This window comes from Mustela lutreola, chromosome 4 (genome assembly GCF_030435805.1).
Source record: "Mustela lutreola isolate mMusLut2 chromosome 4, mMusLut2.pri, whole genome shotgun sequence".
Taxonomy (NCBI): Eukaryota; Metazoa; Chordata; class Mammalia; order Carnivora; family Mustelidae; genus Mustela; species Mustela lutreola.
Window position 1 is genome coordinate 117,221,202 of NC_081293.1, and position 13,148 is coordinate 117,234,349.

Sequence of the window (13,148 nt, forward strand, 5' to 3'; positions counted from 1 at the left end):
AGGCTGGGTGGAAAGTGGAGGGCTAAGGAGGAGAGGGAGATTATCGGGGGGGGGGGGGGATAAGATAAAAGGGGGAGAAGAGAAGCTTGGGTAGAATCATCTGACCTTGCTAGCGCCTCTTGATCTGGACCGAGACTGGTTCTTCCTCTTCCTCCACCGCTTGGTGTTTGTGGTTTGTGACTCCCATGATTTCTCTACCACTTTTGCCATGTTGCAGCTTCTCTGGTGTCTACTCCAGGAGTCCTGTCCTCTGTATATATACCTCTCCAGAGACACTGAGGGTTCACGCCCTCTCAGCTTTGTTTGGTCAGCAGGGCAGGGCGCTCACCACAGCCAATGGTGGCCCCAGGGAGCTTAGACATCACAAAGGACCACTCCCAAGGGGTGGGAAGGCAAGGGCTAAGATACTCTAGCTGGAAAAGGCAAGGGCTAAGGAGCCTTCAAACTCCAACCTGCCACTCCTCTTTGTCTCTCCCAGGTGGATTCTGGTTGTACACATGACAGAGAAGGGTGCTTTCCCCAAGTCATTCCCCATGGTTCATTAGACTGGCTCCCACTCTTTACTGTTACCTAGTAATTTTGAGATCATCTCACCTGAAATCAGCCAGAATGAGATATGGCAGCCTGCTATGAAGAACCTAGGTGTTCTTCAAAGAATTAGGGCACAGTGTTGGAGGCACAATGTCCTTCACTGCCTGGTCAGACAAGAAGGCTGTGAAATGTCAGGGCCAGGGAGTGTGTGTGCATGTGTGTGCACTAGATGACTCATTCATAGGAAAAAAGATTAAAGTTATGAAGTAAGATTAAATTTAGGAATACATTTATATTTACATATATTATATAAGATTATCTTTTGGAGATCAGGTGGAAATCTTTGGAAGAACATCTTCAAAGGAGCAAGAAATTTAACTTCAAGTTGTGGGGATGGTGGAGAATCAGAGAACAGAAGTAGGAGCTCACTTCTGAACCAGGGCCCACTTTTCTCCCCATCTGTACCTGGCCTCTCTGCAAACAGTAGGAATGACATCTACAGAGACGGAGAGTAGATGAGTAGTTAACTAGGGCTGGCAGAAGAGTAGGGGAAATAAGGAGTTACTGCTGATGGGTGTATGGTTTCTATCTGGGGTGATGAAAAAGTTCTGAAATCAGATTGTGGCAGCAGTCGCACAACTTTGTGAATATGCTAAAAACCACTGAATCAAAAAATACTGGGGTGTGATTTAGTTATATTAAAATATGATTGTGGGTGGCTCAGTTGTTAAGTGTCTGCCTTTGGCTTAGGTCATGATCTCAGGGTCCTGGGATCGAGCCCCATATTGGGCTCATTGCTCGGCAGGAGGCCTGCTTCTCCCTCTCCCACTCCCCTGCTGTGTTCCCTCTCTCGCTGTCTCTTTCTGTCAAATAAATAAATAAAACCTTTTAAAAAATAAAATAAAATAAAATATGATCGTAACTACACAGAGAGCAGAAACCAGGTAAGGGCTAAAGCTCTAAACCTCAAATGGATACCTGACACTATGAAATTTGTTTGTTTTTAAGCTTTCATTTATTTGACATAGAGAGCATGTGCAAGCAGGGGAAGCAGGAAAGGGAGAGGGAGAAGCAGGCTCTCTGCTGAGCAGAGCGCCCAAAGCAGGGCTCTCCATCCCAGGACCCTGGGATCATGACCTGAGCCAAAGGCAGACGCTTAACCACCTGAGCCACCCAGGCGGCCCAGAGTCTATGAAATCTGGAAGACACAGGAAAGGATCAGATGAACTAGGCCTTTATTTTTTCCATGGGGAGAGGTGGCATTTCAGGAAGAAAAAAAAAAATAAAAACAACAAAAAACAAGCAGTCTTTTGTGAAAATCTGGGAGGAGAAGAGGTAAAAGATGAAGACTGTGAAAGGAAGGAAGAGAGGGAGGGAGAAATAAGGCAAGAAGAATCAAGTCAGAAAACAAGGAAATGCCCACAGGATCACTGTCTTACAGCTTAAGTCATGAGACCTCTGTCATCTGTTCGCATGCTTATCTGTAAGGAACTGAAGTAGATAGACCAGGGCTGATCCTTTTCCCAGACTGGTGCCTATTCTGCCCCACCCCCCAATTTGGCAAGAGTGAGCTCTACTGGCACCTTCACTGAAGACTACTGGGCAGTAAGAAGTACCTGTCTGCCCACAGCTGATGACCCAGTTGAAAGGCAGACAAACAGTGCAGCTAGGGATAGGCGCTGTGAAGGAGAAAAGGAACAGAGCCTGCTATGTGAACTACAGACTCAGGTTAAAGATAACAGAATCCTGGGACACCTGGGTGGCTCAGTCGTTAGGTATCTGCCTTCAGCTCGGGTCTTGATCCTGGTGTCCTGGGATTGAAACCCATATTGAGCTCCATATCGGGCTCCCTGCTCAGTGGGGAGCCTACTTCTCCCTCTCCAGCTCCCCTGTGCTTGTGTTCCTTCTCTTGCTATCTCTCTCTGCCATAAATAGATAAAATCTTTTAAATAATATATTTAAAAAAATAGATAACAGAATCTCATTCTTCACAGGCAAGAATAAACAGTTTTGCACCTCTCTTGTCACTACCACTGTGAGGTAAATTAAAAGTAAAATAAAGAATGTAAGATTGAATAGACCGTATAGTTGCAATGTACTAAAAAGACATAATAAGATTAGGATCCAATAAAAAATACCAAAATAGGGGCGCCTGGGTGGCTCAGTGGGTTAAGCCGCTGCCTTCGGCTCAGGTCATGATCTCAGGGTTCTGGGATCGAGTCCCGCGTTGGCCTCTCTGCTCAGCAGGGGGCCTGCTTCCCTTCCTCTCTCTCTGCCTGCCTCTCTGCCTATTTGTGATTTCTCTCTGTCAAAATAATCAAATAAAATATTAAAAAAAAAAAACCAAAATAGTGGTATTTTCATGGTTATTTCTACCGACTCACAATTCCCTTATTAGATCTTAATTCCCTAGAAAGCCGGGTGATTACTACTAAAATAGGTACTTAGTAAATAATCTGGTGACTTGCAGGAATGAATAAATGTATAAAAAAATGGATCAGTGGGTTTGTGTTAGTGTGGTACAATTATAGATGTTTACGTTTCTCTCTTTTCCAAATGTGATATGCTTGTACAAATGATTATACATGTTGTGTTACTGTTTCTGGTACAAGCTGGCTCACTGACAGTGCATATTTAGCCCTTCTCCTTTGAGGAGGCCCCAATACATTGATAATAAAAGAATTTCTTATTTTTTAAAAAAGATTTTATTTATTTATTTAAGAGAGACAGCATGCACACACAGAGGGTGTGGCAGAGCAGAGGGAAAAGTATGAGCAGATTCCCTACTGGGCACAGAGCCCAACCCATGTCTCCATCCCACAACCTTGAGATCATGACCTGAGCTGAAACCAAGAGTCAGACACCTTACAGAATGTGCCACCCAGGGGCCCCTAAAGGAATTTTTAAAAAATGGTGTAAGACTACATGAAGAGTATGGCACAGAACTTATATTTCTGGAAGAGAGGAACAGCTCCTGAAGAAAGAGAGCAAGAGACAGTATAGTACAGAATATGCTGAGGGAGAAACAGCCAAAGGACAGCCGCTCTGCTCTGCAGAGGTCAGGAGTGCCTCAGGATTGGGAAGGATCAGGTCCTATCAAAGTCAAGGCAGTGAGAAGATGGGTATCCTAGAACTCAAAGTAGGTAACTTTCTACCAGTTCTGTAAGTGACTTAAGAATGGAGAGGGGGAAGAGAAGGGGGCAGTGATCTGCTTTTCAATTATTTTGGCTAGGGGCACCTGGGTGGCTCAGTGGGTTAAAGCCTTTGCCTTCAGCTCAGGTCATGATCCCAGGGTCCTGGGATCGAGCCCCACATCGAGCTCCCTGCTCAGCAGGGAGCCTGCTTCCTCCTCTCTCTCTCTGCCTACTTGTGATCTCTGTCTGTCAAATAAATAATAAAATCTTTAAAAAAAAATAAATTATTTTGGCTATTCTTCTTCTTTTCTTTTTTTTAAAGATTTTATTTATTTATTTGACAGACAGAGATCACAAGTAGGCAGAGAGGCAAGCAGAGAGAAAGGAAGGAAAGCAGGCTCCCCACTGAGCAGAGAGCCCGATGCAGGGCTCGATCCTAGGACTCTGGGATCATGACCTGAGCCGAAAGCAGAAGCTTCAACCCACTGAGCCACCCAGGTACCCCGGATGGGTCCTTATAAATGTGGTTCCACTACTGGAAAGCTATGCCAAGCACAAGCTCTATGATCAGAGGTCAGCAGCATATTTATTATTCTCTCCTACATAAATTTCTTCTCATTCTGCTAGCAAATTACAGTGAATATTGAAAATATATCCACAAAATATAGAACTTCCAGACTAGATGTAAGAAAAAAGATTTAAAACATTAAGGTATGCTTTTACAAATGGCCAGTCCTCTATGATGGGTAAACTGCTAATGCAGTTATAGCATATTGGGGTTCCACAAAGAAGTTTAAGAAAGGGTTCTATTACTTTAAAAAGTCCAACAGCTATTTGTCTAAAGGATGACAGAGATATTAAAAATACATCTGAATTTTCAGAAAAGTATTAGTACTTCAAAATGCTTTAGTTGACTTGCATAAATAAGACCAGAAATGATCAAATATTTCATACCCTACAAAGACCTAAAATAACAAAAGTATACAAAAGTATTTATATATGTTAATTGTATTAATATGTAAATATATTTTGTTTATAAACACAATAATTTATTAATATGTTAATTAATATATTACTGACCTGGTTTTATATTAATATATTAGTTAATATTAAGTAATATACTAATTAATGCACTGCTGATTTCTGGATTTTGCAGACCCACACACAGGTTTCAAAGACATACATTGAGTTTAAGGTGTGGCCTTGAACACTGTCTCAGTTATACTACTTTGGAAACTCAGGCACATAACTAATGTGTAACTTGTACAAAAAGACTGCTTGTCTTTAGCACTTGAAGATTAAGATAGCCAGAATAATACATGCATGGGCTACAGTCCTCCCTGCACCGATGATCAGCCTATTCACAGCTATGAATTCTGTTGGTAGGGCCCTATTTCTGATTTTGGCTCCACTTCTGCCTAATGGGGTTCTTATATATATATATATATATATATATTTAAAGATTTTATTTATTTATTTGACAGACAGAGATCACAAGTAGGCAGAGAGGCATTCAGAGAGAGGAGGAAGCAGGCTCCCTGCTGAGCAGAGAGCCCGATGCGGGGCTCGATCCCAGGACCCTGGGATCATGACCTGAGCCGAAAGCAGAGGCCTTAACCCACTGAGCCACCCAGGCGCCCCTGCCTAATGGGGTTCTTAAACATAAATTTTTCTCCCTAAAACTGTTGCTTATCACCACCCTGTTTTGAACTAAAGGTCAAATATTTCCCAGTTCCTTCTTCCTCTAACAAAAACTACACCAAACACAAATGTGAACAGATGGTTTTCCAACTATACTGGGTTTAAGAAATAAAGTACTGAGAAGCTAAGAAATCTCTTTAAGTTAAAATAAATTATTAAATACAGAGACTACATAAAGACAGGACATATGTAATGTGGACTCTTAAACATAAACCAACTCTTCGGGGCACCTGGGTGGCTCAGTTGGTTGGACGACTGCCTTCAGCTCAGGTCATGATCCTGGAGTCCCAGGATCGAGTCCCACATCAGGCTCCCAGCTCCATGGGAAGTCTGCTTCTCCCTCTGACCTTCTCCTTGCTCATGCTCTCTCTCACTGTCTCTCTCTCAAATAAATACATAAAAAATCTTTAAAAAAAAAAACAAAAAAAACCCAAAAAACCAACTCTTCAATGGCTCTCATTCTGTAACTCGGGTCTCCAAACTTTCTGACCATGCACCATGTGTTAGTTTTCAAAGGCTGCCATGGTTCTCCTCGTTAGTATAGTGGTGAGTATCCCCGCCTGTCAAAGGCTGCCATAACAAAGTACCACAAACTGGATGGCTTTAACAACAGAAAAGCATCTCACGATTTTGGAGGCTAGAATCCATGACCATGGTATCAGCATGAATGGTTCCTTCAGACGGCTGTGAGAGAAAGATCTGTTTTATGCTTCTCCCACAGCTTCTGAGGGTACGTTGGCCATCTTGGACTTCCTTGATTTGTAGAAGCATTAATCCAATCTCTGCCTTCATTTTCATATGTCATATGCTCTATTTTATAAGGACACCAATTGTATTGGATTAGGGGCCCATACTACTCTGGTGTGATCTCATCTTAACTACCTACATCTGCAAGGACCCTATTTCTAAATAATGTCATATTCTGAGGGATGCCTGCGTGGCTCAGTCATTAAGCATCTGCCTTTGGTTCAGGTCATGATCCCAGAATCCTGGGATGGAGCCCCGCATTGGGTTCCCTGCTCAGCAGGAAGCCTGCTCTCCCTTTCCCATTCACTCTGCTTGTGTTCCCTCTCTGTTAAATAAATAACTAAAATCTTTCAAAAAAAAAAAGTCATATTCTGAGAGACTAGGGGTTAGAACTTCAACATGAATTGTGGAAGGACAAAATTCAACCCATAACACACCATAATACGTGTGTGTATTTACTTATTCATAAATTATTTACGTCCACTACTGCATTAGGAATTACATACATAATAACCAGTTTAATTGGAAAATAAAAAGATAAGGCAAAGGTAAATATATAAGTGGTAATATTTTCTTTCTGAACCCTGACAGATTAAGTCTTGCAGCCTCTCTGGCTTACACATAACTCACCCATCTCAAGGATAAAATCAAGCTCTTTGGCTTAACACACCCAACCCTCTGCCCTCTGATACTTTACCTGCCTTGTCTCCTGTCACCCCCAACGTATCTGGCATTCCAACCTGTCTGAACTATTTGCAGATTCCCACATGTGCAAGGCTCATTCTCCGTTCAACGACTCTGCACATGCTGTTTCCTATTTCTGGAATGCCCTCATTCTCTTTGCTTCCTGTAAACGCACAGTGAACTCCCAATCATTTTCTAAAACTCAGCTCAAATGTCATTTCCTTTGGGAAGCTTTCACTGAGTGTTCTGGGTAGGATGAAGGACCTTGGTGCATACAGAACCTTGTTCCTGTCTCTATCATGGCAAATCTCTGTTCACCTACACGTGGTAGGCTGTGCTGGCATTTGATCATTTTGACCTAAAAAACCAAAGCAGACGAAGATGGCGCCGAAAACTAAGAAGGAAGCCCCTGCCCCTCCCAAAGCCGAAGCCAAAGCAAAGGCTTTGAAAGCCAAGAAAGCGGTGCTGAAAGGCGTCCACAGTCACAAAAAAAAGAAGATCCGCACATCACCTACGTTCCGACGACCCAAGACTCTGCGTCTCCGAAGGCAACCCAAATACCCTCGAAAGAGAGCCCCCAGGAGAAACAAGCTTGACCACTATGCCATCATCAAGTTCCCCCTGACTACTGAGTCAGCCATGAAGAAAATAGAAGACAACAACACACTTGTGTTCATTGTGGATGTCAAGGCCAACAAGCACCAGATCAAACAGGCTGTGAAGAAGCTCTATGACATTGATGTAGCCAAGGTCAACACCTTAATCAGGCCTGATGGAGAGAAGAAGGCATACGTTCGGCTGGCCCCTGACTATGATGCTTTGGATGTTGCCAACAAAATTGGGATCATCTAAACTGAGTCCAGCTGGCTAAATCTAAATACAGTTTTTTCATGATAAAAAAAAAAAAAAAAACCAAAGCAAATTCATGCGGTTCAACTTAACATTTCACTGGATAACAAGTCTGAGAGCAGGAACTGTGTTTTATTCATATTTATATTTCCAGTGGCTAAAATGGAGTTTGGCACAAAGTGCTTAATACATGCTTCTTGAAATAAAGGAAAGTCTTACTTTAACACCACGAACAGTCCTCTTTCAAGATTTTCCTTTTTGAGAGTGGGTTAAGTATTGACTTGATCCCTCCTATAAGTATAAACATTGGTTTACATTTCATTGGCTTTAGTTTAACAGTATTTTAAACCATTTTCCCCTCCTTTGGCATCTATATGTGTGGCAAATATCTCTTCAAAATAGACTTTTAACTTTTAAAAATAGAGTAAAAGAAAGAAGAAGCTACCTAAATACTATTTTACAACCAATGTCAAAGTATTTAATGATTTTACTTTCAAAGTATTTTTATGCTTTCAAATTAAAAAAAGTCATAAATAGGAATATAAATTAGACAGCTAAACAAAGACATTAGTTGTGAATATGACACTTTAAATTCCAACAGTTTTTTTTTTTTTCAACAGTTTTTTAGTGAGAGCAAAAATAAATCTAATTTCAGAATTTCAAATTTTTCCTATTATTATTTGGTTTACAAAAAGCTGTAAGGGGTGCCTGGATGGCTCAGTCTGTTAAGCATCTGACTCTTGGTTTCAGCTCAGGTCATGATCTCTGGGTCATGAGATCAGCTCTGCAGTGAGCTCTTGTGCTGGTCCCGGAGCCTGCTTGGACTCTCATCCTTCCCCATCCCTATCTCTAAATGAATAATAATAATAATAAAGCTGTGATAACTGGAATGGGTGTTTAAGTATCACATAGATAGTCAAAAGGTAAACGAGTCTTACATGACAGGCAGAACTATTCAGCTAAAGTCAGGAAGCAGTACATGGTGAAACCATGAGCAATTAGCAGGAAGTGAAACACAGTTACATGAACATTTTTCACTCTTCCCCATTAAAGCCCTTAAGTTAGTAATAAGACGTGTTCACTGACTCTTCAGCATGCTAAGGTAGTCGCAAACACCTTTCACAATCTGGCCTTAGCCCATTTGAGAAGCTCCTTTCCTTTTATGATAGTTCATGTCCTTTATACTTGAACTATGATGTTATACAGAGAGTATCACATTTAACATATGGCTCCTTATCTTCTTCCAAATGTTCCTTCCTCAGCCTCAAAAGTCCTTCTCCATCTTCTTTGTCTACTAATCTTTAATCGGCTTGAATATTATCTTCTCCAGGATGCTCTTTTCTGTTTCTCCAGCTAGAGTTGTTAATCTACCTTTTCTATCTTCCACATACATAGTTCATGCTACCACTGCATTATTTTAACCACACTGCTAGAATTTACCTGTTATGCCTCTCTCTCTCTCTTTTTTTTTTTTTTAGATTTTATTTATTTATTTGACAGAGAGAGAGAGATCACAAGTAGGCAGAGAGGCACGCAGAGAGAAAGGGCGAAGCAGGCTCCCTGTTGAGCAGAGAGCCCGATGCAGGGCTCGATCCCAGGACCCTGAGATCATGACCTGAGCCGAAGGCAGAGGCTTAACCCACTGAGCCACCCAGGTGCCCCTCTTTTTTTTTTTTTTAAATTTAGAGGCAGAGAGAGAGAGACAGTGAGAGAGAGAGCACATGAGTGGTGGGAGGAGAAGGGAGAAGTAGGAGAGGGACAAGCAAACTCTGTCCTGAGCACAGAGCCCCATGTGAGGGTTGGTCTCATGACCCTAAGATCAAGAACCGAGCCGAAATCAAGAGTCTGACGCCACCCAGGCGCCCCTGTTATGTCTGTTTTCTTAATTATATTGTCATGCTATGCTAGCTACACAGAGATACTCAATACTGTTTGTTGTATGAATAAATGAGTAACAAATGAGACGACAGTCTTGAATAACGAAGCATCAATGAAAGGCTTATTGGAAATGTATCTTGTGACTAGAAAGGAAGGTTTGCTACATGACGACAGGGACCATGTCTGCCTTGTCTACTGCTGTGTTCCAGAACTTAGCCTACTGTCTGGGATCATGCTTAGTAAGTATTTGCTAACTCAGGGTGCCTGGCAATTCAATCTGAGGTTGTGAGTTTGAGCCCCACATTGGGTATAGAAATTACTCAAATAAATAAAAACTTAAAAAAAATAAGCATTTGCTAACTGAACACAATGTACACGGAAAATAAGAAGAAATGGACTAATAATTATTTGAAAATAAACTGAAAAAGAGAATCCATAAAATGTAGTAAAAGAAGTACCTCTAGTTTAAGTGGTAGTAAACCAAGGAATAAAGAAACTGTAGAAAATAATATCAATGATCAGCAAAATAACCCTTTTAAAAAAATTATTAAACACATCATCATAAACATGAGAGATTATTCTGGGGGGCAGAAGAGGCAATGTGAGTTGATATAAGTAGGATTTATAGTTTTACTTATAGAGGGATAAAAGACATTATTAGTATGCCAATAGAAAAAATAATGATGTCCTTCATATCTTCAAACAAATCTGTATCATTTGCCACTAATATATTTGTCTTTTTCTGTTTAATACCTCTAACTGAAGTATCAGTAGTAGTACTGAATCTCAGCTAAGTTATTTATTCATTTATGAGTACCACACATTATGACCATATACCTGTTGTTTACATTGGTGTTGCATTATTTTGGGCTTATTTTCCTGTGATCATCACTGAAGCACTTCCCTTGGTATTTAGAACTCTAATACCTGTGCCTCTGTATTGACAGTTCACCGTGAATAGGTTGAAGAGACTGAACGTCCATACTCCTCACACTTCTGACCTACACCAAGGTGATGAACAAGGGACACTGTTAGTATTTGTGAACTTGGGTGGCAAGATTAAGCCTTAAGGCAAACTCCACCCAAGTTACAACAACTTTACAAAAAGAGAGTTTCTCCTCTTTGGCACTTGCCAACATCTATGTTGGCAAGGTTGGATATGGCAAACTTTGATCCCAGGTTTTGTGCCTTGGTATTCAAGGTTTCCAGGGACCAGATCTACGCCTTCCTTTTTCTGTCTGCTTTATCTAACAGATATAAAACTCCCAGTAACAATAATAAAGAACTTAGAATTTTTCACGCATTAAAATTAAATATAGGCGAAGATCAGGATTCAAATCCTAAGAATAGGAATTACAGAGGCATCTGGCTGGCTCAGCTGGTGGAGCCTGCCAGTCATGGTCTTGTAGTTGTGAGTTCAAGCCCCATGTTGGGTGTGGAGATTAGTTAAAAATAAAATCTTAAAAAAAAAAAAAAAAAAGAACAGGCATTACAATGTAAGCAGATTTAATCATAGCTTGAGTTAGATTTGAAAGTTAACTTCAGAAGCAGTGATTTATTTGATGGTTCTTTAGCTGTTTAATGTTACATCTATTTTTCAATCAAAGATAATAAATACTTATACATCTGAGGAAAGAGGAGCCAGCATGTGAATCTAAGGCAAGATATGTATTATTTCATGGCCCTGTAAATAAATTATACAGGGGCGCCTGGGTGGCTCAGTGGGTTAAGCCTCTGCCTTCAGCTCAGGTCATGATCTCAGGGTCCTGGGATCGAGCCCCACAGCTGAGTAGGGACCCTGCTTCCCCTATGCTCTCTCTCTGTGTGCTGCTCTGCCTACTTGTGATCTCTCTGTGTCAAATAAATAAATAAAATCTTTTAAAAATAAATAAATAAATAATACAGAAGAGCTTTTCAAAGTAAAATCTGTGAAACTAAAATAATGAAAAGATAACTTCGTGATAGTCGTAGCTTTATAATTTCCTGGCTCTAGGTGCAGTATTTGCACAAAACTGTTTTCTTCTAACTGTGGGTCCACCCCCTCACCCTTCGAATCTGTGAGACCTGCTTCAGGATGTTGAGGTTACCCAGAGTTTTTCTGGGTATCTGAATTATAAAGTGTCTCTGGAAGCTGAGGCCACTGTGTCTATAGGTGTATAGTGGGAGAGTGGGATACTCTCCCAATCTCACTCCTTTCCCTAGAAGTAATCTTGGCCTATTCTTTTCTTCCCCTAGAAGTAATCTCTGGCCTATTCAAAAGCACCAGTGCCCTAAGAAATACTGCATCTTTCTGGAATGCCTGTTTTCTGAATATAGCAATTAAATGAACTGAAACTTCTAAAAAGGCCCAGTGAATGTTTGAATTTAAAATTTTGATCTTTAGACTTCTGCTTCCCCTTGCAAGATAGGACATATTAGAAAGAAAACTGGTTTGAGGTTCAGAATGAATGTGGAATTCCAATTTAGTTTTGAAAAGTGCCTTGGAGGGGCGCCTGGGTGGCTCAGTGGGTTAAAGCCTCTGCCTTCGGCTCAGGTCATGATCCCAGCCAGGGTCCTGGTATCGAGCCCCACATCGGGCTCTCTGCTCAGCAGGGAACCTGCTTCCTCCTCTCTGCCTCCTTGTGATCTCTGTCAAATAAATAAATAAAATCTTTAAAAAAAAGAAAAAAGTGCCTTGGAAAACTTTTCAAAGCATGGAATGAAGTGAAATGTCCACAAACATGAGGCTTATATAAGGCACTCAGTAAATATTGTATTTCTACCCACAGTGGTGGTCTGATGGTGTGGCTGAAACTATGAAGCAGAGAACAGTTATTCTGGAGGCAAAGTGCTCCTGTTCAAGAAGAAAGGAAAGGGTATGTGGTAAAGAAAGTTCACAAATTGGGTACAGATTGGTTTTTCAATCCAGACATTCTATGAGTTTATCATTTTTTTTTATACCTCTTTGCCACACCTAGGTTTCAAGGTTTTAATATACTTTACCCTCTATTAGTTAAAATAGCTCCTTCTTCCTAGAGAACTCAAGAGAACAAAATATGATTTTCTTTTTAGAGCTTTACAACATTGAATAAAGCTCCTGCCATACATTTTATAGGCTTCCTATCCCGTTCTAAAATGATCTGATGTTGGGGTGCCTGGGTGGCTCAGTGGGTTAAAGCCTCTGCCTTCGGCTCGGGTCATGATCCCAGGGTCCTGGGATTGAGCCCTGCATCGGGCTCTCTGCTCAGTGGGGAGCCTGCTTCCTCCTCTCTCTGCCCGCCTCTCTGCCTACTTGTGATCTCTGTCTGTTAAATAAATAAAATCTTAAAAAAACGATAATAAAAAAAATAAAATGATCTGATGTCCTTCCATATAAAAGTTCTGGCAACAAAATTAACTCCAAAAGAGACATTTATGGATGTTTTCTATTTACTCTATTCGGCCCCCTATATTCATATCTTCTTTCTGCTTTGTGGTTCCTCCTGGCTCTTCAATGAAGCCTTTAAACTGTGGGCCACTCCCTCCCTTGCAATTTTCAACTTCTTTCCCCTACTTTGCTCTCCTTCTGCTAAACTTGAGTATACACTCAAGCTGGAAAGAAGATTGTGGTTGAGCAAGTAGTTGGCTCATATTTATTGGAAAACT

General features: G+C 41.0%; 2 protein-coding genes across 3 annotated transcripts in view; one reads left to right on the forward strand and one right to left on the reverse strand.

The window, feature by feature from the left end:
* The window catches only part of TMEM60 (transmembrane protein 60), a 216,442-nt gene that overhangs the window by 114,160 nt on the left and 89,134 nt on the right, over nucleotides 1-13,148 (reverse strand). The window contains exon 6 of one of the 2 annotated variants that reach the window (XR_009352811.1): nucleotides 106-7,155. The exons of the other annotated variant lie outside the window; for it this stretch is intronic. The gene's annotated coding sequence lies outside the window, so the exon portion shown is untranslated. The remainder of the gene's footprint in view (nucleotides 1-105; nucleotides 7,156-13,148) is intronic. 2 annotated transcript variants of the gene reach the window in all.
* On the forward strand, nucleotides 7,167-7,683 carry LOC131829294 (large ribosomal subunit protein uL23-like). The gene has a single exon (XM_059170930.1). It carries the CDS (start codon nucleotides 7,179-7,181, stop codon nucleotides 7,647-7,649), a length of 471 nt encoding a protein of 156 aa, XP_059026913.1. The 5' UTR covers nucleotides 7,167-7,178; the 3' UTR covers nucleotides 7,650-7,683.